At 45.5% G+C, this 23,775-nt stretch overlaps 1 protein-coding gene across 2 annotated transcripts in view; it reads left to right on the forward strand.

The window, feature by feature from the left end:
* Window positions 1-19,499, forward strand: part of slc16a4 (solute carrier family 16 member 4) — a 32,248-nt gene extending 12,749 nt beyond the window's left edge. For both annotated transcript variants that reach the window (XM_010902411.3, XM_010902412.3), the window contains 8 exons: window positions 1,651-1,789; window positions 2,049-2,181; window positions 2,322-2,465; window positions 3,308-3,469; window positions 3,660-4,343; window positions 9,778-9,989; window positions 13,193-13,286; window positions 15,956-19,499. In XM_010902411.3, the coding sequence (XP_010900713.1) occupies window positions 1,651-1,789; window positions 2,049-2,181; window positions 2,322-2,465; window positions 3,308-3,469; window positions 3,660-4,343; window positions 9,778-9,989; window positions 13,193-13,286; window positions 15,956-16,182 (1,795 nt within the window). In that variant the 3' untranslated portion in view covers window positions 16,183-19,499. The remainder of the gene's footprint in view (window positions 1-1,650; window positions 1,790-2,048; window positions 2,182-2,321; window positions 2,466-3,307; window positions 3,470-3,659; window positions 4,344-9,777; window positions 9,990-13,192; window positions 13,287-15,955) is intronic.
* Window positions 19,500-23,775: the final 4,276 nt, after the last annotated feature.

Below are 23,775 nucleotides of genomic sequence, written 5' to 3' on the forward strand. Positions count from 1 at the left end.
TCAGCTACAGTCAGTCAGGTGCTGTCAAATACAATCAGACATTCAGCCAGAGTCAGGCAAAATCAAACAACTGGTTAAGGTCGATGACCAATAGGATACCCTGTCCAGCATCCACCATGCCTGTTCCAACACAGCTCCTGGAGATCTACCCTCCTGTAGGTTTATATTTCAACCCTGCTCCTGGAGATCTACCCTCCTGTAGGTTTATATTTCAACCCTGCTCCTGGAGATCTACCCTCCTGTAGGTTTATATTTCAACCCTGCTCCTGGAGATCAACCCTGTTGTATATTTTAACTTCAACACTGTTTCTGAAGATCTTCCCTCCTGTAGAGTTTTAAATTCAACCCTAATGTAACATACCTGATCCTAATAATCAGCTGCATGAAAAGCTAAATGAGGTTCGTTAGAACCGAGGTTGGAGCCTACAGGACAGTAGATCTACAGGAACAGGGTTGAAATATAAACCTACAGGACAGTAGATCTACAGGAACAGGGTTGAAATATAAACCTACAGGACAGTAGATCTCCAGGAACAGGGTTGAAATATAAACCTACAGGACAGTAGATCTACAGGAACAGGGTTGAAATATAAACCTACAGGACAGTAGATCTACAGGAACAGGGTTGAAATATAAACCTACAGGACAGTAGATCTCCAGGAACAGGGTTGAAATATAAACCTACAGGACAGTAGATCTACAGGAACAGGGTTGAAATATAAACCTACAGGACAGTAGATCTACAGGAACAGGGTTGAAATATAAACCTACAGGACAGTAGATCTACAGGAACAGGGTTGAAATGTAAACCTACAGGACAGTAGAACTACAGGAACAGGGTTGAAATATAAACCTACAGGACAGTAGAACTACAGGAACAGGGTTGAAATATAAACCTACAGGACAGTAGATCTACAGGAACAGGGTTGAAATATAAACCTAGAGGACAGTATATCTACAGGAACAGGGTTGAAATATAAACCTACAGGACAGTATATCTACAGGAACAGGGTTGAAATATAAATCTACAGGACAGTAGATCTACAGGAACAGGGTTGAAATGTAAACCTACAGGACAGTAGAACTACAGGAACAGGGTTGAAATATAAACCTACAGGACAGTAGAACTACAGGAACAGGGTTGAAATATAAACCTACAGGACAGTAGATCTACAGGAACAGGGTTGAAATATAAACCTAGAGGACAGTATATCTACAGGAACAGGGTTGAAATATAAACCTACAGGACAGTATATCTACAGGAACAGGGTTGAAATATAAATCTACAGGACAGTAGATCTACAGGAACAGGGTTGAAATGTAAACCTACAGGACAGTAGAACTACAGGAACAGGGTTGAAATATAAACCTACAGGACAGTAGAACTACAGGAACAGGGTAGGGCAGCAGTGAAGTAGATTATACCAATCTACATTAAACTTCTCACATAGTCATCAAGTCTTTATCTGAGACTTACTGTAAGGCTTAAGATTGGGATTATAGTCATACTGCTTTGCGGCTGAGTAATTAAGCCTATAGATGTGATGCGTTTCAGTCCTTTGAAAGTGTTCACATTGTTACGATTTACCATGAGAGCGGGTGCCGTGGTTCACCTTTAAATGGGTGCCATTGTTGTTGGTTTGTTTCCAGTGAGCCCAAGGCAGCCAAGCTCAGCCTGTTTAAGAGGAATGATGCTCTGAACGCCCGGGCCAAGAAGGAGAAGGAGGTGCAATTCGTGGCCCCCCCAGATGGCGGCTGGGGCTGGATGGTGGTCCTGCACTGCTTCCTGGTATGGTTCCTCCCTCCTCTTCGTAGTTTTAGCAAATTTACAGAAGGCAGGTGGATGTGCATGGTGGATGTTTTTATGGTGTCTGCTGGCGTGTGTCGGTGCTTACGTATGTGGGGGGCGGGGTGCGTGGGGGGGTGTGTGTATCTGGTGTGGTGGATGTAGTGTGTGTGGTGTGAGCGTGCGGGGTGTTTGTGTGTCTGTGCACCTGCCTTTTCATGCATGCGTCCACATGCTCCTGCACGCCTCCATGTCGTTGCAGGTGAACGTGCTGGTCATGGGAACCCTGAAGAGCTTTGGGATCTTCTTCGTGGCATTCCAGGACGAGTTCGGCGGCACGGCCGAGAGCATCAGCTGGATCGGCTCCATCATGTCCAGCCTGCGTCTCTCCGGAGGTCAGAGTTCACGTGAAACTATTCAATCGACTTGTGCCGACCCATTCCCCCTCAGAGTTACTGTGTCAAATCACGTTAGCTGCTGACAGCATCTGATAGATTGTGGGAGACATCGCATGTGTTGCTGTGCTCCCATGTAGGTCCCTTGGCGTCTGTGGCGTGCGCCAAGCTGGGGAACAGGGTGACTTCCATAGCTGGGGCGATGCTGGTCAGTGTTGGTTTCCTCATGAGCATCTTCGCCACGAGCGTGGTCTTCCTCTACATCAGCATGGGGCTGGTTGTCGGTAAGCTTAATGCGTTAAACATATAGGAAGTTAGAAGAGATCACAGTAAGATTTTGGTAATTTAGAAGATGGTTACGTTCAGTGCTTTCCTCTCGAGATAGCCAAGTGGGACAGGATTTAAAGGTGTTACCCATACTACAGAGAACAGTAGACATGAGCCAAATATATTAGGAGTAAAACAATTACTATGGGGTTAAAGTTTAGACGGTCAGCTTTAATTTTAAGGGGAATTTGTGTGCACATTGGTTTCACCAAAAGGAAATGACATACCGCCAAAAATTTCAAAACCGCCAAAAATGTTGGGACAATTGTCATTAGCTCACCAATTCCAAATGCCCTGGTAGAACAGACCAGGAACCATCTCCAGGAAGTATGCATGGATGTGTCAGCCAGTGCCATCGAAATAAGACTTGCCCTGCAGAACTACAGAGGATGGACTGCATGCTGTGAACACTATTTAGCCTAAAAAACAGGTTGGCCAGGTTACAGTATGAAAAGAAACCTGTAGAGTTCTTGAAAAGGGTGTTGTAGACAGATAGACAAACTATTACCATGTACCAGAGGGATGCCATGATGGTGTGGGAAAGAAAAGGAACTGTGTTGTTTTCTAAATGGTGTAGCCAATATGTACACAAGCGCACAAAAATTTTGCTTAGAATCCATAGTTTAACCTCAGGGCATTTGTGTGATTTAAAATCCAAACTTGACAAGAAACCAAAATCAGAAGTCATTGCATGTCAAATAATCACGAATTATAATTTTGGTCTCACATTTTTGTTTTGTGTTCGGTGACTACATGTTTCATGCACTGTATCACAAATATTTGACATATCTCCTCCCAGGCCTTGGTTTTGCCCTCCTGTACCAAGCCACTTCTGTTGTCACGGCAACATATTTCCGTAAGAGGTTAGCAACAGCGTACTCCATTGGGCGGTCAGGGATGGGCTTGACCTTTGCCCTTGCCCCCTTCACCCAGCTGCTGCTGGAACAGTATGCCTGGCAAGGTGCTAGACCCACACACAATATGCAAACACACACCAAACACACACACACACACTAATGGGGTGGGAGAAATGTTTAATAATTCATTGTGTAATTATGTGAAAACTGTATATCCCTGCATTTGCTACAGGTCCACTGTATCATTATACTGTTCTAGAATGATCCCGTAACACCCCTGTGCTCCTCCCAAAGGAGCTCTGCTGATCCTTGGAGGCCTCATGTTGAACCTGGTGGCATCTGGAATGCTGCTGAGACCCATTTACCTGAAGCCGTCAGCCCCGCCTTCCTCAACCTCATGCTCATCCCTCCAGAAAAGCCCCCTCATTGGTCCAGAGAAGGTAAAGGACCGCCCTCAGAATGGGTGCTGCCGTAACGGATCCACGCCGTTAACCAACGGCATCGCCAAGTCTGACTCGGAACCCGCCGCCCCGATGCCCCTGCAGTGGGATACAGAGACCCCGGAGAAGGTCGACTCACCCGGTGGGGGTCAGAGACGCCTCTCACCTCCTTCAAACCCCGAGCTGACCAAGTTGGTCCAGAACGGGGTGAATGGACATGTCCAGGAGACGTCCCCCACCCTCACGGACCCACCCGGGCCCGTGTGTCAGAATGGGGCCCCCAGTCCGAATGGTTCCGCCATCTTGGGACTTTCCTCTCCAAATGGCACCCAACCGGTGGACAAGCCGGTTCTGCCGGTTGCAAAGAAAAACAAAATCCTTGACTTGTCGCTGTTGAAGAACCCGTTCTTTTGCATCTACACCTGGTCCCTGGTGTTCAGTCAGCTGGCCTACTTTATCCCGTACTTCCACCTGTCAGCCCGCGCCAGGAACCTTGGCATCGACGCCATGGATGCCTCCTTCATCATCTCAGTGGCAGGTGAGATTTAATGGTGTGTGTGTGTGTCCTTCATCAACTCATCTGCGGGTTCGATTCCAACTGCGGACCATTACGAAAATGTACACTCAGTTGTAGTGTTGAGTGCTTGCTGAATGACTATTTAAATATGTCACATGGCAAGAATCAATCCATAGAACCTCCAAAAAACTGCATGGCCCACAGTAGTTATAACCCTACCCTCTTTATGACATGGGTAGTGGTAGACAGTAGTTATAACACCACCCTCTCTGTGACAAGGGTAGTGGTACACAGTAATTATAACGCCACCCTCTCTGTGACATGGGTAGTGGCAGACAGTAGTTTTAACGCCACCCTCTCTGTGACGTGGGTTGTGGTAGACAGTAGTTATAACACCACCCTCTCTGTGACATGGGTAGTGGTAGACAGTAGTTATAACACCACCCTCTCTGTGACATGGGTAGTGGTAGACAGTAGTTATAACACCACCCTCTCTGTGACATGGGTAGTGGCAGACAGTAGTTATAACACCACTCTCTCTGTGACATGGGTAGTGGTAGACAGTAGTTATAACACCACCCTCTCTGTGACATGGGTTGTGGTAGACAGTAGTTATAACACCACCCTCTCTGTGACATGGGTAGTGGCAGACAGTAGTTATAACACCACCCTCTCGGTGACATGGGTAGTGGTAGACAGTAGTTATAACACCACCCTCTCTGTGACATGGGTAGTGGTAGACAGTAGTTATAACACCACCCTCTCTGTGACGTGGGTAGTGGCAGACAGTAGTTATAACACCACCCTCTCGGTGACATGGGTAGTGGTAGACAGTAGTTATAACACCACCCTCTCTGTGACATGGGTAGTGGCAGACAGTAGTTATAACACCACCCTCTCGGTGACATGGGTAGTGGTAGACAGTAGTTATAACACCACCCTCTTTGTGACATGGGTAGTGGTAGACAGTAGTTATAACACCACCCTCTCTGTGACATGGGTAGTGGTAGACAGTAGTTATAACACCCTCTCTGTGACATGGGTAGTGGTAGACAGTAGTTATAACACCACCCTCTTTATGACATGGGTAGTGGTAGACAGTAGTTATAACACCACCCTCTTTATGACATGGGTAGTGGTAGACAGTAGTTATAACACCTCCTCATGAATAGTAGTAGATCAGGAATATTTTATTTCAACTAGACAGTCAGTCTAGCAATCACATAATTGACCAAGGGTCCACGGCAGACAAATCAATTGATCTAAATGAAATGCCCCTAGCAAGAGCCAGTCACTCCGACAAGCAAGTAATTGAATAAAATGTCTGATGAAGCTGAGCTGTTAAGGTTCTACGAGTGTGCCAATCCTTACACTGGCTCAAGACATCTTAACGGACACACAGAGCATGTGTAGTTTATCTCTGACAGGACAGGCCTTTTTGCAGTGGCAGCTGTGCAGATTTGTCAGGAGAAGTTTTTTGCAGAAACGACGTTGAAAAAGAACGTCCCCAGCTAGTCGCCCTGTTCTTATGCTGCGTATTAATTATTTGTGAGCTTCAGCTCAGACCGAGGTGCAGCAGTCTTACATAACGCACGTCTTTATATAAAACCAGACCTTTGGCCCAGTGGCCCGAGACATTGAGTTCAGCCTACTAGTGTCCTATCCATAAGGCTGTGACAGAAAGACAGAAAGTTGCCAAATGTACCACAAAAATAAGTTACATAGTTTAAGGCGCTTGAAGAAGATATTAATCTGTGTTGTACTAAACATTAACAATTTAGCAAATGAGCTGTTGTTCTCCAATTAGCATACACGCGTGCAATGTAGACCCTGGTGAGAAACCAGTGACCTGTATAGGAAATGATGGACACAGCAGCGTGTGCATTTAGTAAATGTTATCTCCCAGTCAGTCAGCCAGCGACTCAGCCAGCCAGTCAGTCAGTCAGTTTGCTGAGCCAAATGACATTGGTAAAGACTATTTCTGCAGTCCTCTCCTCAGCAATGAAGACCGTCAAACTGAGTGTCTAAGAAGTGCGAGGGACTTGGGCGCGGGGTCCAAGATTAGGCGGGTGGGGGGTGGGGTTGTGGTACGTGTACAAATGTAGACCCAGCACAGTCATCTAGTCACATTGGCCTGGGTCCAGACAGCCACCGAACGCCAGCCAAAACAAGCCATCCGTGGTTGTTGCTGTCTCTCTTCCATCGTGACCCCGGAGTACCCCGAAAAAAACATGCCCACACAGTTAAGGGGGGGGGAACAGGAGAGGACATCCAGTACCCCTCACAGAGTTAAAGGGTTAAATGAGTTATGTGTGAACCTGCTGCATGTGTTGGCACATGGAGGTGGGGGATGGCGGTCTTCCCAAGCGCACGTTCAACGGAGAGAGAGAGAGAGAGAGAGAGAGAGAAAGAGAGAGAGAGAGAGAGAGAGGAAGAGAGAGAGAGACATGTTGTTGGGGACAACACTTGTTGGGACTCAAGTATTGCCAGCTCAAAATATATTTTCCCCCAACATCTACATCTAATCCAAATAGTAAACTTACTATAAAACATTGTTTTTTAATGTGTAATATATTGTTTATATGTGAATAATCTGTAAGTAGATTAACTATAATACCTCAGTTAGCCATGAAAATATCACATGAAATATTGATGTGACCACATCATCACCCGACGCAGCCAGAAGAGGACGGGCCACCCCTCAGAGTCTGGTTCCTCTCTAGGTTTCTTCCTGGGGGCTTTATCCTATACACAGCAGAATATACACAGCAGTTCTTAAGCAGATACCCAGTCTGAAACCCCACAGAACAAACAACAACCTACAGTAGTACACACTTTCCGAGGACCTGTTTGGGCACGACAGAGGCAGTTTTACAACTGGTGGCCAGAAATCCCAGGATGTATCTTTAGGTCCCCAGTCCCTTGAGTTGAGACCGGCTTGGAAGTCTGACCTGACGTAAACCACTAAGCCTTTCCCTCATGGGGAACAGCGAAAGGTCCCTAGGAGTTTTAGTTTTCCTGGTTTTACTGTCCTTGCACAGATTTTCAGTCCTAACAAGTATACTGAAACAAGGGCACACGCACAAAGAATCCAAGAGGAGCTCCCACCACAACAAACCCAACACATCCCCAATCTCCTCTAGCCTTCAGCTAGACTCTCCTCCCTCCCCTCCTGTCCTCTCTCCCTCTCCCCTCCCATCCTCCACTGAAAGAGGCTCTTTCAGCTAGCTCCGCTCAGACAGTGATGGGAGGAGGGCCACCATCATCAAGCCCATAGAAATCAGATTACCAGAATCGACATTCCCATTCGATTCTGTGTTGATTCAGTCTATTAATTTAATTTCTATGCTGCATTTCTATGCTCCAGGCCAGGCCTCATTTCAGGCCACCGTTGGCCACGTCGGGGTGCCTAGGCAACGGTTAACTGAGTAAAAAGTGGCTGCCGTGGCGACAGGAGGGCACCCCGATTTTTATTTTGAAGTGGCTGATATTGTTCCCTCAGAATCATTCAGGCGGAGCTGTGTACAAAAGGGGAGGCGTGAGGAGCCAACAGAGCTTGTTTAGTAATGAGAAAGGCCGGGTCGGGGGGGGCGGCTGAGTGACATGCGGGTTTTACAGTGGAACCTCACTGTTTTCTGTCTTTGAAGTGTGGAGATTTGAAAGGCATTCCTTCTGCCTTCTGGTTAGTTTGTTTGTTAATGGTTATCGCCGGGAGGCTTGTAGGACCAGCACCTGCCTGTGCTCGCCCTGAATGACAGACAGAGGTCGTGACCTCACAAACATGGGCCACGCGTTGTCATTTTCTCATTTCCAGTCATTTTGGCTAACACAGGTCTGGGACCAGGCCAGTAAGAGAGTGGCAGACCGCTAGGGAGAGATGGAGATGGAGAGAAGGGGGGCAGCTCGATTGAGATCTCATTGTGCTGCGTTACTACGGAAACAGCTGTAGAAAAACATCCACTAACCTGCTGCGATTTAAACACACAAACAAACTCAGGACAGAGTCAGCACTCTGGAGTGGGGGGACGCTGTAGGGGACGCTCACTGGTCACAGGAGAGGACAGAAAAACAGGGCCTGGGGACAGACAGCTGTCTTCAACCGTTGCTTTGGAATATTCCACAGCAGAGACAGAAATGTTCAGGGACTTAACATTAAGAGATTCAGACACCAAAGTGTTTCTTGACTAACACAATCTCTGGCTTTTAACACTGTGACTTTACTGTACTCTACCAAACAACACTTATCTACTTTATTCTACTTAACTGTTTTCTGCTGCACTCTAGTCTATGTTCTACTCTGTTATACTTGACTGTAGTCTAATGTATTCTACTCAGCTCTGCTGTTGTCTACTCTGCTCTAGTCTACTCTGCTGTAGTTTGCTCTAGTCTACTCTGCTGTAGTTTGCTCTAGTCTACTCTGCTGTAGTTTGCTCTAGTATACTCTGCTGTAGTTTGCTCTAGTCTACTCTGCTGTAGTTTGCTGTAATCTATTCTGTTGTAGTTTGCTCTAGTCTACTCTGCTGTAGTTTGCTCTAGTCTACTCTGCTGTAGTTTGCTCTAGTCTACTCTGCTGTAGTTTGCTCTAGTCTACTCTGCGGTACTCTACTATGTTTGTAGCTCTAAACCCTTTGTGCTCCAACACAGTGATATCCTGCTTTCCTGCACAGTAACTGAGCACATAGAAGTCCCCAGTCTGTTCCAGTCACCAATCCTCATCCCTGCAGTGCTGGATCCATAAAGACATCACTGGTCTTTGCATCACTAATGTTTCCGCACCCCCCACACCATGCAACACTTTCGACCCAGAGCAGTGCAGACCTGGATGAGCCCTGTTCAAAAACTAGCGCGCTGCCCAGGAAACAGCCTCCGTTTGGGGCGGGCCATCGCTTACTTGACAGCGTGGGAGGGGCCTGAGTATGTTACCGCATTGGTTAATGGAGGGGCCGCTCCCTGCACAGCCGTCCACAGCCAGGATCAATGCTGCCCTCGCCGCAGCTGCTATCACATTGCCATTGACCTTGAAGCCACATGGTTGAGGATTCCTGATACAATAGGATGCAACCCATTGTGGATGGATGGGGCCTGTAGAACAACCGCTCTTTTGCATTGGTGATTTAGCGGAGCGACTTATAATCGGGGGTGCCTAGATTTTTCTACTGCCTGTATTGAGATTATTCCGCTCACGATTTCTGTCAGAAGTTACATGCGCTTTTAGATCTATGGGAGAGCCATCAGGACATATGGTGTCAGTGAGACGAGCCTGTCGAGAACGACACAGAGAGTTGTGTTAGTTTAGGGTTGCAGTGCATTCGTAACTCGTCTTTTATACTCATGAAAGGATTTCTGAATACTTCCGGCGTGTTAAAAAGACATCTCTCTCCATCTCTCCCTCTCCCTTAACACTCCCTCCCCTCTCCGTCCTTCTCCCTGCTCCTCCGCGTTTCTCCTTCTCCAGGCATCACGGAGACCATAGCCCAGCTGGGCTCCGGCTGGCTCGCGGACAAGAACCTGTTCCACAAGTACCAGTACCACAAAGCCTACCTGATCCTGTGCGGAGTGGTCAACCTGTTTGCCCCGCTGGCCGACACCTACGCCCTGCTCATGGTCTACGCCGTCTTCTTCGCCGTCTTCTGTGGCGGCTACATGGCGTTGCTCCTGCCCGTCCTGGTGAGAGACACGAGTTGTATGAGCACCGCGGGGGGGGGGGGGGGGGGGGGCATTCAGATGATCGTGAGATGTGTTGGGTTTTTCAGAATGTTGCACATCTACTCGCCACCAGTCACGGTACAAGCTGAAACATACACAAGTCCTGAAGTTTCACCGGTCTTAAAGTTTTACTAATAATGAAGCAGACTTAATGGTATTCTAGTCTTATCATATACTATTCTCAAACTTATCTCCAAGGTATGCTAGTCTTAAAATAATCTTAAGGTTTTTACTTGTCTTAAAAGGATGCTGATCTTAAACTAGTCTTAAAGGGGGAATAGTCTTGGTCTATTAAGAATAGAAAGGCCAGTCGTCCCATGAGGACCCATTTTGACTCAAACATTCTTGTAGACAAATATGTAAATATAGTGAATATATGCTATTGGAAAACAGTACTGGTTGTTTATTTGGTAGTGTTTTTAAGGTGTTCATCGGGTTCAATAGGTTACAGAAAAGCAGTGTTTGGCTCCTGGAAAATAATGACGTCCTCCTGAAACTAGTCTGCTCCCCTCAGTGCTCATGCTCTACTGCAGCATCGGTTTGAAAACTCTCACCTGTCTTTTACCACGTTTCTGTCCAGCAAAGCCTCGAATTCCTGAAAATATCTGTTAAAAGAAAGAAAAGAAAATTATATGTGGAGTGGCATGGGGGGGACGTGTGTCTGGGTCTCTGGGTTTGGACATGTGGAGTAGCGTGGGGGGACGTGTGTCTGTGTCTCTGGGTTTGGACATGTGGAGTGGCATGGGGGGACGTGTGTCTGTGTCTCTGGGTTTGGACATGTGGAGTGGCATGGGGGGACGTGTGTCTGTGTCTCTGGGTTTGGACGTGTGGAGTAGCGTGGGGGGACGTGTGTCTGTGTCTCTGCGTTTGGACATGTGGAGTGGCGTGGGGGGACGTGTGTCTGTGTCTCTGGGTTTGGACATGTGGAGTGGCGTGGGGGGACGTGTGTCTGTGTCTCTGGGTTTGGACATGTGGAGTGGCGTGGGGGGACGTGTGTCTGTGTCTCTGGGTTTGGACATGTGGAGTGGCATGGGGGGACGTGTGTCTGTGTCTCTGCGTTTGGACATGTGGAGTGGCGTGGGGGGACGTGTGTCTGTGTCTCTGGGTTTGGACATGTGGAGTAGCATGTGGGGACGTGTGTCTGTGTCTCTGGGTTTGGACATGTGGAGTGGCGTGGGGGGACGTGTGTCTGTGTCTCTGCGTTTGGACATGTGGAGTGGCATGGGGGGACGTGTGTCTCTGTCTCTGCGTTTGGACATGTGGAGTGGCGTGGGGGGACGTGTGTCTGTGTCTCTGGGTTTGGACATGTGGAGTAGCATGGGAGGACGTGTGTCTGTGTCTCTGCGTTTGGACGTGTGGAGTAGCATGGGGGGACGTGTGTCTCTGGGTTTGGACACGTGGAGTAGCATGGGGGGACGTGTGTCTGTGTCTCTGGGTTTGGACATGTGGAGTGGCGTGGGGGGACGTGTGTCTGTGTCTCTGTGTCTGGACATGTGGAGTGGCATGGGAGGACATGTGTCTGTGTCTCTGGGTTTGGACATGTGGAGTAGCGTGGGGGGACGTGTGTCTGTGTCTCTGCGTTTGGACATGTGGAGTAGCATGGGGGACGTGTGTCTGTGTTTCTGGGTTTGGACATGTGGAGTGGCATGGCGGGACATGTGTCTGTATCTCTGGGTTTGGACGTGTGAACTGGCATGGGAGGACGTGTGTCTGTGTCTCTGAGTTTGGACGTGGAATGGTATGGGGGGCGGGGGGGGGGGTGACAATGAGTCAGGGAAATCTTGTCGGAAGGTCAGTTCCAACCCAGTCAAACACACTTTTGTATGCGCGTGTGTGCGTGTGTTTGTACTCTCAGTAAACTTTGCTTCCAGGCAAATATAACTAAAATACCACTTGACTAAATTGTTCTTCCTAATGACCTTTGGAGCAATCATGGTTATAGGGAACCGCTAGTGGCTTTTTGGATGGGCCCAGAGGCTTTTACAGTCCAAGGGGTCAGGTCAGGGGTCCGGTTACCTGTCAGTAGGTCATGCGGCTGGATGTTTGATGTGGTCAGGGGAGAGAGCAAATGGACCGGTAAACTGTGAAGGTCACAGACAGACGTCCAAAAAACATGCTGACAGACAAACTGACAAACTAACAGGGAAGTTGACAAACTGACAAAGTAACTGGCATGTTGACAAACTGACAAACTAACTGACATGGTGACAAACTAATACACATGTTGACAAACTGACAAACTAACAGACATGTTGACAAACTGACAAACTAACTGACATGGTGACAAACTAACAGACAAACTGACATGGTGACAGACAAACTGACATGGTGACAAACTAACAGACAAGCTAACAGACATGCTGACAAACTGACAAACTAACAGACATGTTGACAAACTAACAGACAAACTGACATGGTGACAGACAAACTGACATGGTGACAAACTGACAAACTAACAGACAAACTAACAGACATGCTGACAAACTGACAAACTAACAGACATGCTGACAAACTGACAAACTAACAGACATGTTGACAAACTGACAAACTAACAGACATGCTGACAAACTGATCTACAAATATGAATATGTTGTTTTTTAAGGTCAGTACTGGGTGATTAAGCAGGATACGTCCAGGGATTATATACGTCCAGACATTATATACAACCAGACATTATATAACGTCCAGGGATTATATACGTCCAGACATTATATACAACCAGACATTATATAACGTCCAGGGATTATATACGTCCAGACATTATATACAACCAGACATTATATAACGTCCATGGATAATATACGTCCAGGGAGTCCCCCAGGGTCAACTGGTTCTCTCTGTTAGGTCTGGACGAGGATCCTGTTTGAATGGCCACAGCTGTTCCTAGTGATCTAGCGTGTGTGTTTGTGTGCGTGCGTGCGTGACTACAGCAGTCCCTAATTTACCTCAGGCAGGACCCACTTTCTCGTCAACCTAGTGGTACACATAACATACACATTACTTTGCAGTATTGCTTTTACACAAGATACCTAAGTAACATTATGCTCTTACTTACTGTCCATGTAGGTGTACATTTGGTGTAATGGTTCTAGTTTGTCTAGTAACATATGCCGGGGAGTGAAGACGGCGTATAATGTAATTTTCCTTATTCCGACCCTCTTCAGGTGGACCTGGTTGGACAAGAAAAGCTGAACAACTCAATGGGATTCTCCATGTTCTTTGTAGGCCTAGGCTGTCTCACCGGACCTCCGCTTGCAGGTGAGGGAATATAACACACACACACAGTCTGTTTGTTTTCAGTCAGCTAGCACAGCCTTGTGCTATAAACAGCCCATAGTTACCATGTCGACATCCAAGGGTTTTGATCTCTCCTGGACTGTGAATCCAGGCCCAGGTCACTAGGTGGTTCTGGGGTTTGCAGTGCTCACACAAATCAAGACGTTCTGGAAGAAGAGTGATTCACTTCTGTTCCATCTGTTTTTGTTTATAATCTAAACCAGGGGTGGGCAATATTTTTCACAGGGGGGACACACTGAAAATGCCAGAGAGCATCGTGGGCCAGATTACTTTTTTAACCAACATGCCTAAAAAACACACAACATAGCTAACTCTGTTAACATGCATATTATATGCATGCTTATTTATTTTGCATGCAACACCGTTTTCATAATTGAACTTAATTTTAATGTTTTTTGTATTTTCTGTTAACAACTGTTATAATGGCAGGCAAACGCAAATACCTTGTTTCAACTTAAAGGTATTTTGAACAGACAGTATAATACTGCTGTACTTAATGGGAGTGCCACAGGACTTTTAATTAGAAAAATAAATATCCAACAGTAAATAAAGTTACGTAATTTGCGGACCTCTTCAGGATTTTTTTTAATTATTGTAAACGTTTTGGATGTATCGCGGGCCAGATAGAATGACTCAATGCCTTAACTTGCCCAGGTCTGATCTAAACTATTGTGCGCAAGTCTTACCTAGTCTACTAGACTAAATGTAACTTTACTGAGACCTATACTCCATCCAGGGGTTTAGAGATACATCTGATGTATATATCCCCTTCACACTGTCGAAGTGTGACATACAACATACCCATTTCCATGCAATAAAAAAGGCATCCCTTTTACTTGTGACTTTCAATGGCAGTCCATGGGAGGGAATCCCTTTTACCGTTGCAAAACACCTCATTCACATGATTAGAATGTGTTCTAAGAATAGCAGCGTACTAATTTTACATGTTTAAAATGTGTTCTAAGAATTCTAGTGTACTTATTTCCAGGAAAGAAAACAACACTGCATGCTCTCATCACTGGTGACCTTTCACCATAATGCATAGGAGAAGATTTACATTTACAGGGAGGGAGTTTTTTTGGGGGGAGGGGTAGGTTGGGAGGGTCTCGGTTCTGAAAGTTGAGAAGGGATCTGCATTCCAAGGTCATTGGGGTCCGGAAATAGAGGGCTGTGTTAGCCGTCCATGCTGCTAGCCCTACAGCGTGAACTCAGCTCACTGCAGTCCTTCATGACCCACGCGCACACGCACACACTCACACAACCTGCTAGCTATACATAATATTTTAGCTTTCCCTTTAACCAGCTATGCATGCCATGACTCGCAAACACCCACAACTCCACTTCCAGCTAGCTATACATGCTATGTTAGCCTCCCTCCCAAACCCCTTTAATCATCTATGCATGCCATGACATGAAAATACCCACAACTCCACTTCCAGCTAGCTATACATGCTATGTTAGCCTCCCTCCCAAACCCCTTTAATCATCTATGCATGCCATGACATGAAAATACACACAACTCCACTTCCAGCTAGCTATACATATTATGTTAGCTTCCCTCCCAAACCCCTTTAACCATCTATGCATGCCATGACATGCAAACACACACGACTCCACTTCCAGCTAGCTATACATGCTATGTTAGCTTCCCTCACTAACCCCTCCCCTCGACATGCAAGTTATACATGGCCTGACACACAAAGAAACCCCCTTCCTGTGAATACAAGCAGTGTTAGCTATCCACCTCCCACTGGACTGGGCTGGGCTGGGCTGGGCTGGTCAACCGTCATCCTCCTCCAGGCTGGTTACCTCGAGAACTTTTGTGACCAACGGAGATCTGGCATTACATGAAATTTGACTTATTCAATGCACGTCGTGGTCACCCTATGTTTCACTGAAAATAGGCAGCCCTTTTAAAATGCCCGAGGCCTTTAGTTTGGAGTGGCCCAGGTAAGGATAGTGTTACGATAGTGTTAAGATCCTCTCGACTGTGTGACGTGGCGTCAACCTTTGCCCATGCCACGATGACCGGCTTCCCATGGTGCTCAGAGTCACCTGTGTGTTTGTCTGCTCATAAAAATAGAATCTAACAATTCTAGTAATTCTATATCTGCGTGCAAATTTTCTCTCACATTGAGGCAACCGGTGACGTTATGAGCCATCTCCTCCATTTACATTCTAACTTATGGAGTTGGCGGGCGTGTGGGGATTTTCTGTCCTTGAATTACATTGCTAATGTCCTGCCCTGTCTCTCCTGCCGGTGTCTCCTTTCTTATTAGTAAAGCATCCGTATCATCGGATAGAGGCTACAGTAAAATGTGGTTTTGGGAACTGTTATAGAAGACGCAACTGTGCACAATTGAAACGGGCCACTATGACAACATCAGCTCTCGTTGCGCGTGTTTCTCAGCATGTTTCCCAGTGCGTTTGTCTGCGTATTTCCAGCTGTGTTAAAGTCAGCTCCAAAACAAGCAGACATCTTCATCTTAGTTTATTGGAATTCTTTGGACTCAAATGACCTGGAGCTCTCCCTGAAAGATCCTCGCCTGGATTCCCGGAATCCTCGCCGACCTAACAACACCGCTGTGAACGGTCATTAACGGTCTTTCTTGTCTCTCCTGTTGGTGCAGGTTTCCTATACGACTACACCCAGACCTATGACTGCTCCTTCTACCTGGCTGGGGTGTGTTATCTGCTCTCCTCCATCTCTCTCTTCCTGGAACCAGTAGCGAGGAGGTGGGAGAGCAGGAGGAAGAAACGGGAGGCGCAAAACACTGACACCAGCTGGAAGACCAACGGCTGTTTCTGCCCAGAGGCAGAGCTTCCTGTCCAGAAGGACGGCAATGGCGTGGTCTAGAAAGGGCTGCCTCACCCTAGCCAGTGCATTTGGTTTCTTGGACGTTATGGGAAGACTGCATGCCAAATAACCATTGGGGGTCCACCACGATTCAGCAACTTCCAAGGTTCTTAGAACATTTTGTGTTTGCTGGGACGTTACCATAGTGCCCAGGTCTTTTCAGTCAGCTTGGCATTAAGGCTGTGGAGGGCTGGGTTGGCTTCCAGTTCCTGATATGTGCCATTCAGGGGACACTTGACAATTTTCCAAAGCAATTCCCAGACTTACAGTACAGCAAGTCCATTTTTCTATGATTTTTTCCCCCTATAATATCCCAGCAGGAATCGAACCCACAACCTTAGTGTTGCTTGAGACACATTTGACTGTGTAGAGGGAGGTCTGTGTTGGCTGCTCTCAGTCTAATTCTCTCCTTAATATAAAGGATGGTCCTCCATTTGCCAACTGTGACAGTTGGACTTAAGTCAACCTTTGTTTTGGGATGGACTGAAATGACCCTGCAGCTTCAGAGAAATCCTATGAACCTCACTGCAGCAATTATGCTACCACAGCAAAATGAATAGCCTACTGGTTGTGGATATGTTTTAAAGCAGTCCATAAAACGGCAAGGAACAGAATATCTTGTTTAGTAAAGTTTTGAATATAAACCAAATTTTAACTAATACAGTGTCGTTTGATCCCCCATGTCCTCTATGGCTTCACCTCACACCTGCTACAGAAATCAGAATCACCTTCTATTGTCAAATACATTTACATACTGTACATATTGAATTTGATTTGGTGAATCGGTGCTGCCAGGTCGGCCAACAACCTGATACAGACACCCAATGTAGTGTTGACTAATGTGACCGGAATACTGTATTGAATGGAACGTAACCTCTGACACAACACAGCCACAGTTCTCTCTTCAATCACAAACGATTGCCCGTGTGTTACAGGTAGAAACCATAACACCCTGCGGGCACAACCCGGAGATGAGCCCTGTTCAACAGACGCCCGGTGTACCTTTACACAGAAACAGGCCTTTTGTAAATGGTTTGGCTTATTTACCACAAACCAAACAACTTGTATATGTACATGAACCATATGATCTGGGACAAGGGGGGACGGGGGGGGGTTCCCCCCCCAAAAAGAAATATTATGCCACAGAACCCTCTTTCCCAGGCCCAGTCGCTATAGCCAACTGGTGGACTGGATCTCCATCCCCACCGATCAGTCCTATTTCTATAGTACCATAAGGCGTCTGCGTCAGATTGTTTTCTGCCGTCGTGTCAGCATTCGGTGTGAAAATCGCCCCGTCGAAGCAGGCAAGGACCAAGCTCCATGCTGGTGGAACGGATCAAACAGGATGAAACGCCGGGGTTCACTGCGTACATATACGTGGTGGACGGCCGTGTCAGTTGGGGCCGTTTTACTGTGTAAACTGTAACCAAGTGCTTTTGGAGGACAGACGCTCTGTTTGCTGAGTGCCAATCAGTTACCAGGACTAGGCACTCGGACAGTGATTTGCCGACTACAACCTACATAATATATCTTCTTTAGCTGGCACTACCAACACACTAGAGACTGTAGGGAGATTACATGAAAGGCTGTTGTGGGCTTCTGCAGGCTTCCCCGGGCAATCGGAATGGCAATGCAACAAATGACAGCGGATGAAAAAAAAAAGTTTTTACTTGTTTTATAGATATTTTTTATGCTGTAAATCGGTTTTTGTTTTGTGAGTCTTGTCAATTGTTTATCACCACGATTTGCCTTTATTATGAAGAGTTGTATCTTTACTAACTTTCCTGTTTAATGTGAGCCAAAGACACATTCATAATCTACACCACAAAACCTCTGAAGAGATACTAAGTATAATACAGTACTAGATGAATATTAGCTCAACATTTTCATACAGGTATTCTACAGGAATACTACATAAAACATTTTGGTTACTTCACTGTCCTTCACCACATTGTCTTCTGTATGCTTTGTTGCCTGGATACAGAATGTAGCCTAGTTCAGTATTCGGTGTGTGGAACTGTGCTTGTCCATGGGTTATTGCTGACCAGTTCTTGGTTCCAGGCACAAAAATAACTGTTCATGAACCGCAGATGTGAACTTATTTTTATGTTTGTTTTCTACCGCCCTCTATTGGCGCAAAAAGGCTTCGGCTCAAAGAATGCGGCATCATTAACTAGCACCAAATCTCTCTTCCTCCTCAATGCACTCTCACAAAGTCCCTCAGACAGCCTGGCTGCCTGCACAGCTTTGCATTGTTTCAGGACATTGTGCCGTACACCGTTATGCGCACACAACAGTCCTACTCGCTCCTGAAATGGTTGCCCAGAGAGCTCTGTGTTCCAAGTCCAGAAAGGCACACTATTCCCCCTGTCGAGCACTACTTTTGACCAGAGTCCCACAGGTTCTGGCTCGGCGTAGTTCTCCAGGAATAACGGGGCCGTTTGGGACCAAGCAAGCGTTCGCTGCCTTTGAGTAAGATTTCCAAGAAGCGATTGAGGGCAACCAATATAATGAATCATGTGTTAAAAATATGTTGCCGCTTTGACGGTGGTGTCGGGGAAATCCCGCGGCTGCAGAAAACAAGGATGCATATTGGGTCGATGTTCCACGGGACAAACGAAGAGCGTTGAACCCAGATTTTGGCCGTCACACGGAACAGTGCGAAGGGAGAACAGGGCACCTGAGCAGAGACCGTGTGACTGTACAAGCAGTCTGGGACCTCCCACAATACCTGTGGCGCTGCTAGTGGCAACCTCATTATGCTGAGTCTACCTTTGAAAGTGAATTGTTATGACATTTTTGTCTTTCCTGAAGCCTGTGTTGTGTATTATAGTAGGGGCCCAACCTTTTCCATGCCCTTTTAAACATACAGTTTACACCTATAATAATAATTATAGGAACGATTGTTTACTATGTTTAAAGAAGCATTTTCTACAAGATTTGTTCTCAGTAGATGTATTTGAAATGTGCAACCCATGGACACGAATAGTCACCAAGCAAAGTGACTGTGCAGGTATATATTGGCAACATCTACTTATGTTAAATATGTGCATGATGTGGATGTTTCAATTATATTCAGATTGCAATAATAATAATGTCTTGTTCAACCTCTATTGCCAAGATGACAGCTTTCACATGAATGTAGGTTTCAGCCAGGTGTAATGTTTGATTAAAGGTTACTAGAAAACCTTGCTTAACCAATCACATTCGTAACAGTCATTTCCTGACTAGCGTGTAAATGTGCAGTTTCTTTTGCAATTTTTGTACACCTTTTAACAGACTGTAAAATCTGCTTCAATAAAGTCATGCGAAAGGCAGGGTCAGGTCTGATAGGATCATTTCTGTTTACATTATGATATCTAGAGAAAATAATTTTCACACACAAATTCTGTTCCATCAAAATCACTTTAATTGAGAACCAATTAACAATACAAAAACTATGTATATCAGACCATTATATATAAGTAACGTTGACACTCATATCAAATCCATTTATATTTATACAGATGTCTATTGTACATACATACAGCACCAGTCAAAGGTTCAGACAGTTACCCATTTAAGTGAATGGGCAGATGTGTCCATAACTTTGCCTGGTACAGTAAATTGGGACACGGTCAAAGTGACAAGGTGAAAGGATTTCTACATTTAACAGCACTACATTTCTAATTGCGGCCTGCGTGTCTTGCAATGAAACACTGCGATAGAGTAACATCTAGTAATTGGATTGCAGTACTTACTTGTATCAGTCTGAGGTATGCCAGTGTCTTGGGTGGTCTTCCAGAAGAGGTCCTGCACAGAGAACAACAGAATTGAAAACAACAGGTATTTGTGGTCCATTTTGTGACTTTCCGTTGCCCAAGCCACGATTTCACACGCAGGTTGAAGGCATTGTGGCATTTGAAGGCAACGTAGCTGCAATCCCAAACATTACATACACAGTGAACTCCGCCCGCCAGCTCAATCAGAGGTTGCCTTCAAAGGCCGAAGTCCCCTGGGCAAGGAAGAAACTGCGGGAGATGGTCTTGGGCTTGCCCAAAATGGGCAAATCTACTCATCCAACCTGCAGCCAATGCCAGGGCCTTCAGGACTTGGTGATGACACTGTCTACCGTGTAACTTACCTTCCTCGTACAGAGCTTACCATACGCACAGTCCTTCTGGTACCTGGGTTTCATAGTTTCCGTCTGGAGCTGGAATCACACTCAGAGACATTAGTCGTAACACCGACACCCTTTGGCCAAGTGCTGTTCTTATGCATGATGTGTCATGGAGTGCATGGACTTAGTGCTTAGCCGTGCTATACTGGCATTATACCACAAACACCAAAGATGCCTCATTGCTCTTATGAACCAGTTGCCAAGGTAATTAGGGCAGTAAAAAGTGTGGTGATCTCCTACCCGCGGTACACAGTCTCATATACCTCATCCATCAGCATCCTGGTTTCACACCATCTGGTTTATAGTAGGATTTAATCTACGGCTCAGAGAACAATATTCCACTATCCAGCTGGAATATAAGTCTCCAAACAATAATGTCACTGGATTGAAGTTGTGCGTGTAAACGTGACTGCCCAGTGTTTGTAGATTTCTATACAATATAACCTAGAATGACAATATGAGTGAAATAGTTTTCCTCTTAAAATGTTTTTTAAAAAAATACTTTTGCAAGTAGACCGCTTTATTGGCCAGTTCATCATTCTCTAGGCGACTGATTGGTCAGCTGATCCTCAGGAGAATTATGTCAAACTTCATGGCATTTTTTTAAACTAACATTTATTTGGTGTCATTTTTTTCTCTCCCATGTACTTGATCACAAATACAAGCATAGGATAAATCAACATTATCCTGTCATTAGTTAACAGAATAAGATTTCAAGGTTACGGGTAGGGGTTACTGGTAGAGACGCCTCAGGATCCAGGATAGCACTAACCCTTCTAGCCTACATACTTAGCATGTGGTGAGCTTAAATGGGCCTGAAATGGGACTTCCTGGATTACGAGCTTTAGAGTTAATATTCTCTGGATTATGCTTACAATAAACTATTTTTCTCTACAGCCTCTCCTTGATTTGTCTTCTACAGGCTCATTTGCATTTGTTGTACTTCACACGCAAGGCTCAGGGATTTTGGTTCTCATCATAGGCCAGAGGTTAAGGTCATGTCGCCGTTTAGATATTATCAGGGTTTAAAACTGAATTAGAGAATTTCCTTTGTCTTGCAGACTACAACCACCCAGGCTACTTAATAGGATAGTAGGTGTAGACCATAAAGCTTGAATTTTTGCCAACATGGCTGGTATATTGTCAGTTTCTGTATTTCTATGAAATTTGACCTAAATTCCTTTACATGTGAAATACTTTTCTTTGCAAAACTAAATGGTTCAAAATGTGTTGCGATGTTGCAGGACAATCCCAACAACAGAATGGTGTGGGTGTATACAGGTCATTCAAAATATTTATGAAAGAAGGCTGCCAATTGGCCAGATCATCCTTCTCTCAACCTGATTGGCCAGCTTATGCTCCTCAGTGTATAAGCCCTCCTGTCCTGGACACTGAGGGAGTGTAAAGAGTCATCCCGTGTTCTGGACACCGAGGGAGTGAGTGTAAAGAGTCATCCCCTGTCCTGGACACTGAGGGAGTGAGTGTAAAGAGTCATCCACTGTCCTGGACACTGAGGGAGTGAATGTAAAAAGAGTCATCCCCTGTCCTGGACACTGAGGGAGTGAGTGTAAAAAGAGTCATCCCCTGTCCTGGACACTGAGGGAGTGAGTGTAAAAAGAGTCATCCCCTGTCCTGGATACTGAAGGAGTGAGTATACAGAGTCATCCCCTGTCCTGGATACTGAAGGAGTGAGTGTAAAAAGAGTCATCCCCTGTCCTGGATACTGAAGGAGTGAGTGTAAAGAGTCATCCACTGTCCTGGATACTGTAGCATTACACAGGGAGTCATGTATTGACTGTGAAGGCACATCTGTTGTGTTTTCAAATTGAGAATCAGAGTTTGGCTGTTCTTCATGCTCCACGTCAGCCTTTACGTTTGTAAAATATATAGTATTGGTAAATTAAATACAGCTAGTGTTTAGTATAGTATTGGTGATTTAACTACTATTGTTTAGTGTAGTATTGGTGATTTAACTACTATTGTTTAGTATAGTATTGGTGATTTAACTACAGTGTTTAATGTTATATTGGTGATTTAACTACAGCTAGAATTTAGTATAGTATTGCTTATTTAACTACAGCTAGTGTTTAGTATAGTACTGGTGATTTAACTACTAGTAGCGTTTAGTATAGTATTAGTGATTTCACTACTGATAGTGTTTAGTATAGTATTGGTGATTTAACTACTAGTAGTGTTTAGTATAGTATTAGTGATTTAACTACTATTGTTTAGTATAGTATTGGTGATTTAACTACAGTCAGTGTTTAATTTTATATTGATAATTAAACTACAGTGTTTAGTGTACCACTGGAGATTTAACTACAGAATAAAGTAAGTACTGGTACTGCTCATATTCCACAACAGGAATAAAAGTTGCAGCGGTGAGCTCTGGCCTAACTCATAACACTGAAAATCCATTTGAGGTTGTATATAGAGCGGCCTACCAAGCTAGACCTAATGCCCTGTAGGTACAAACAGAGGAACCCCTTATATTGTACCATACTTACTTTAACATAATACTGGTAATATACGTACCTCGGCTTCTTTCATGCTTATACGATACAGGCCTGGCCAGCAGCATTTATTCTCCTTACCAATCAACGGGTCCTGAAGTAACGACATCAAGCCTTTTGTCTCTGTGTTAGCAGTGGAGTGGCTTGTTGAGGCATTACTGTGGCGACGGAAGCCTCCAGGGTCCTGTTGTCCTAGCTGTCAACTGCGGCATTGCCCATGTGTCATGTTGTCATGCAGTTCCTTTCTGATCCTCTAGAGGGCGGCTTTTCTTCAGTTGGCGGTTTGGGTTTTCAGCACCAAAGGCCGTTGGGATTTAAACTACACAATTATTCTACCTTGTGCTGGTGGTAGGCACTGAAGCACTTGTACTAGGGGAGCTATGGGAAATAAGTAAAATTAAATATTTCTTCATAAGATGGACTCTTTAAAACAAAAGGTGCGTTTTGGTTGAACTGTCACAAAATACAAAATAAAAACAATATGCTTCCTTTTTAAAACGTGCAGGAATGTTGACTGTCAAATTGCAAATTTTTTTGTGCCTTTTTTGCTTTGTTCTCTTGTTCGTGTGGAATGCAGGGGCGATGATGTGAGGGGGAACCTCAGCAGAACAGCCTCCCTTTCCCAGTTCCTTTCCTTCAGGAAAAGATTCAACGAATAAACAATAAACAATATTCCTATTCGAAAAGGGCGATTCCACGATCCAATCACCGCTTACACGGGAGTCAAATCATAAAGTGAAGAAATCAAAATTGTGATGGCAACAAATATTCGTTCTTCTGGGAGAACTGAGGAAACGATGAAAGGTCACAGGTCAACGTGACTCCCTCAGCAGCGCAACAGCTCGGAGGTACCGGAGGAGCTGCTAGGCGTGCTAGCCCAGGGTAGGAGCGTCATGCATGTACAGCCTGTGGCAGGACCTC

This window comes from Esox lucius, chromosome 12 (assembly GCF_011004845.1).
Source record: "Esox lucius isolate fEsoLuc1 chromosome 12, fEsoLuc1.pri, whole genome shotgun sequence".
NCBI classification, from domain to species: domain Eukaryota; kingdom Metazoa; phylum Chordata; class Actinopteri; order Esociformes; family Esocidae; genus Esox; species Esox lucius.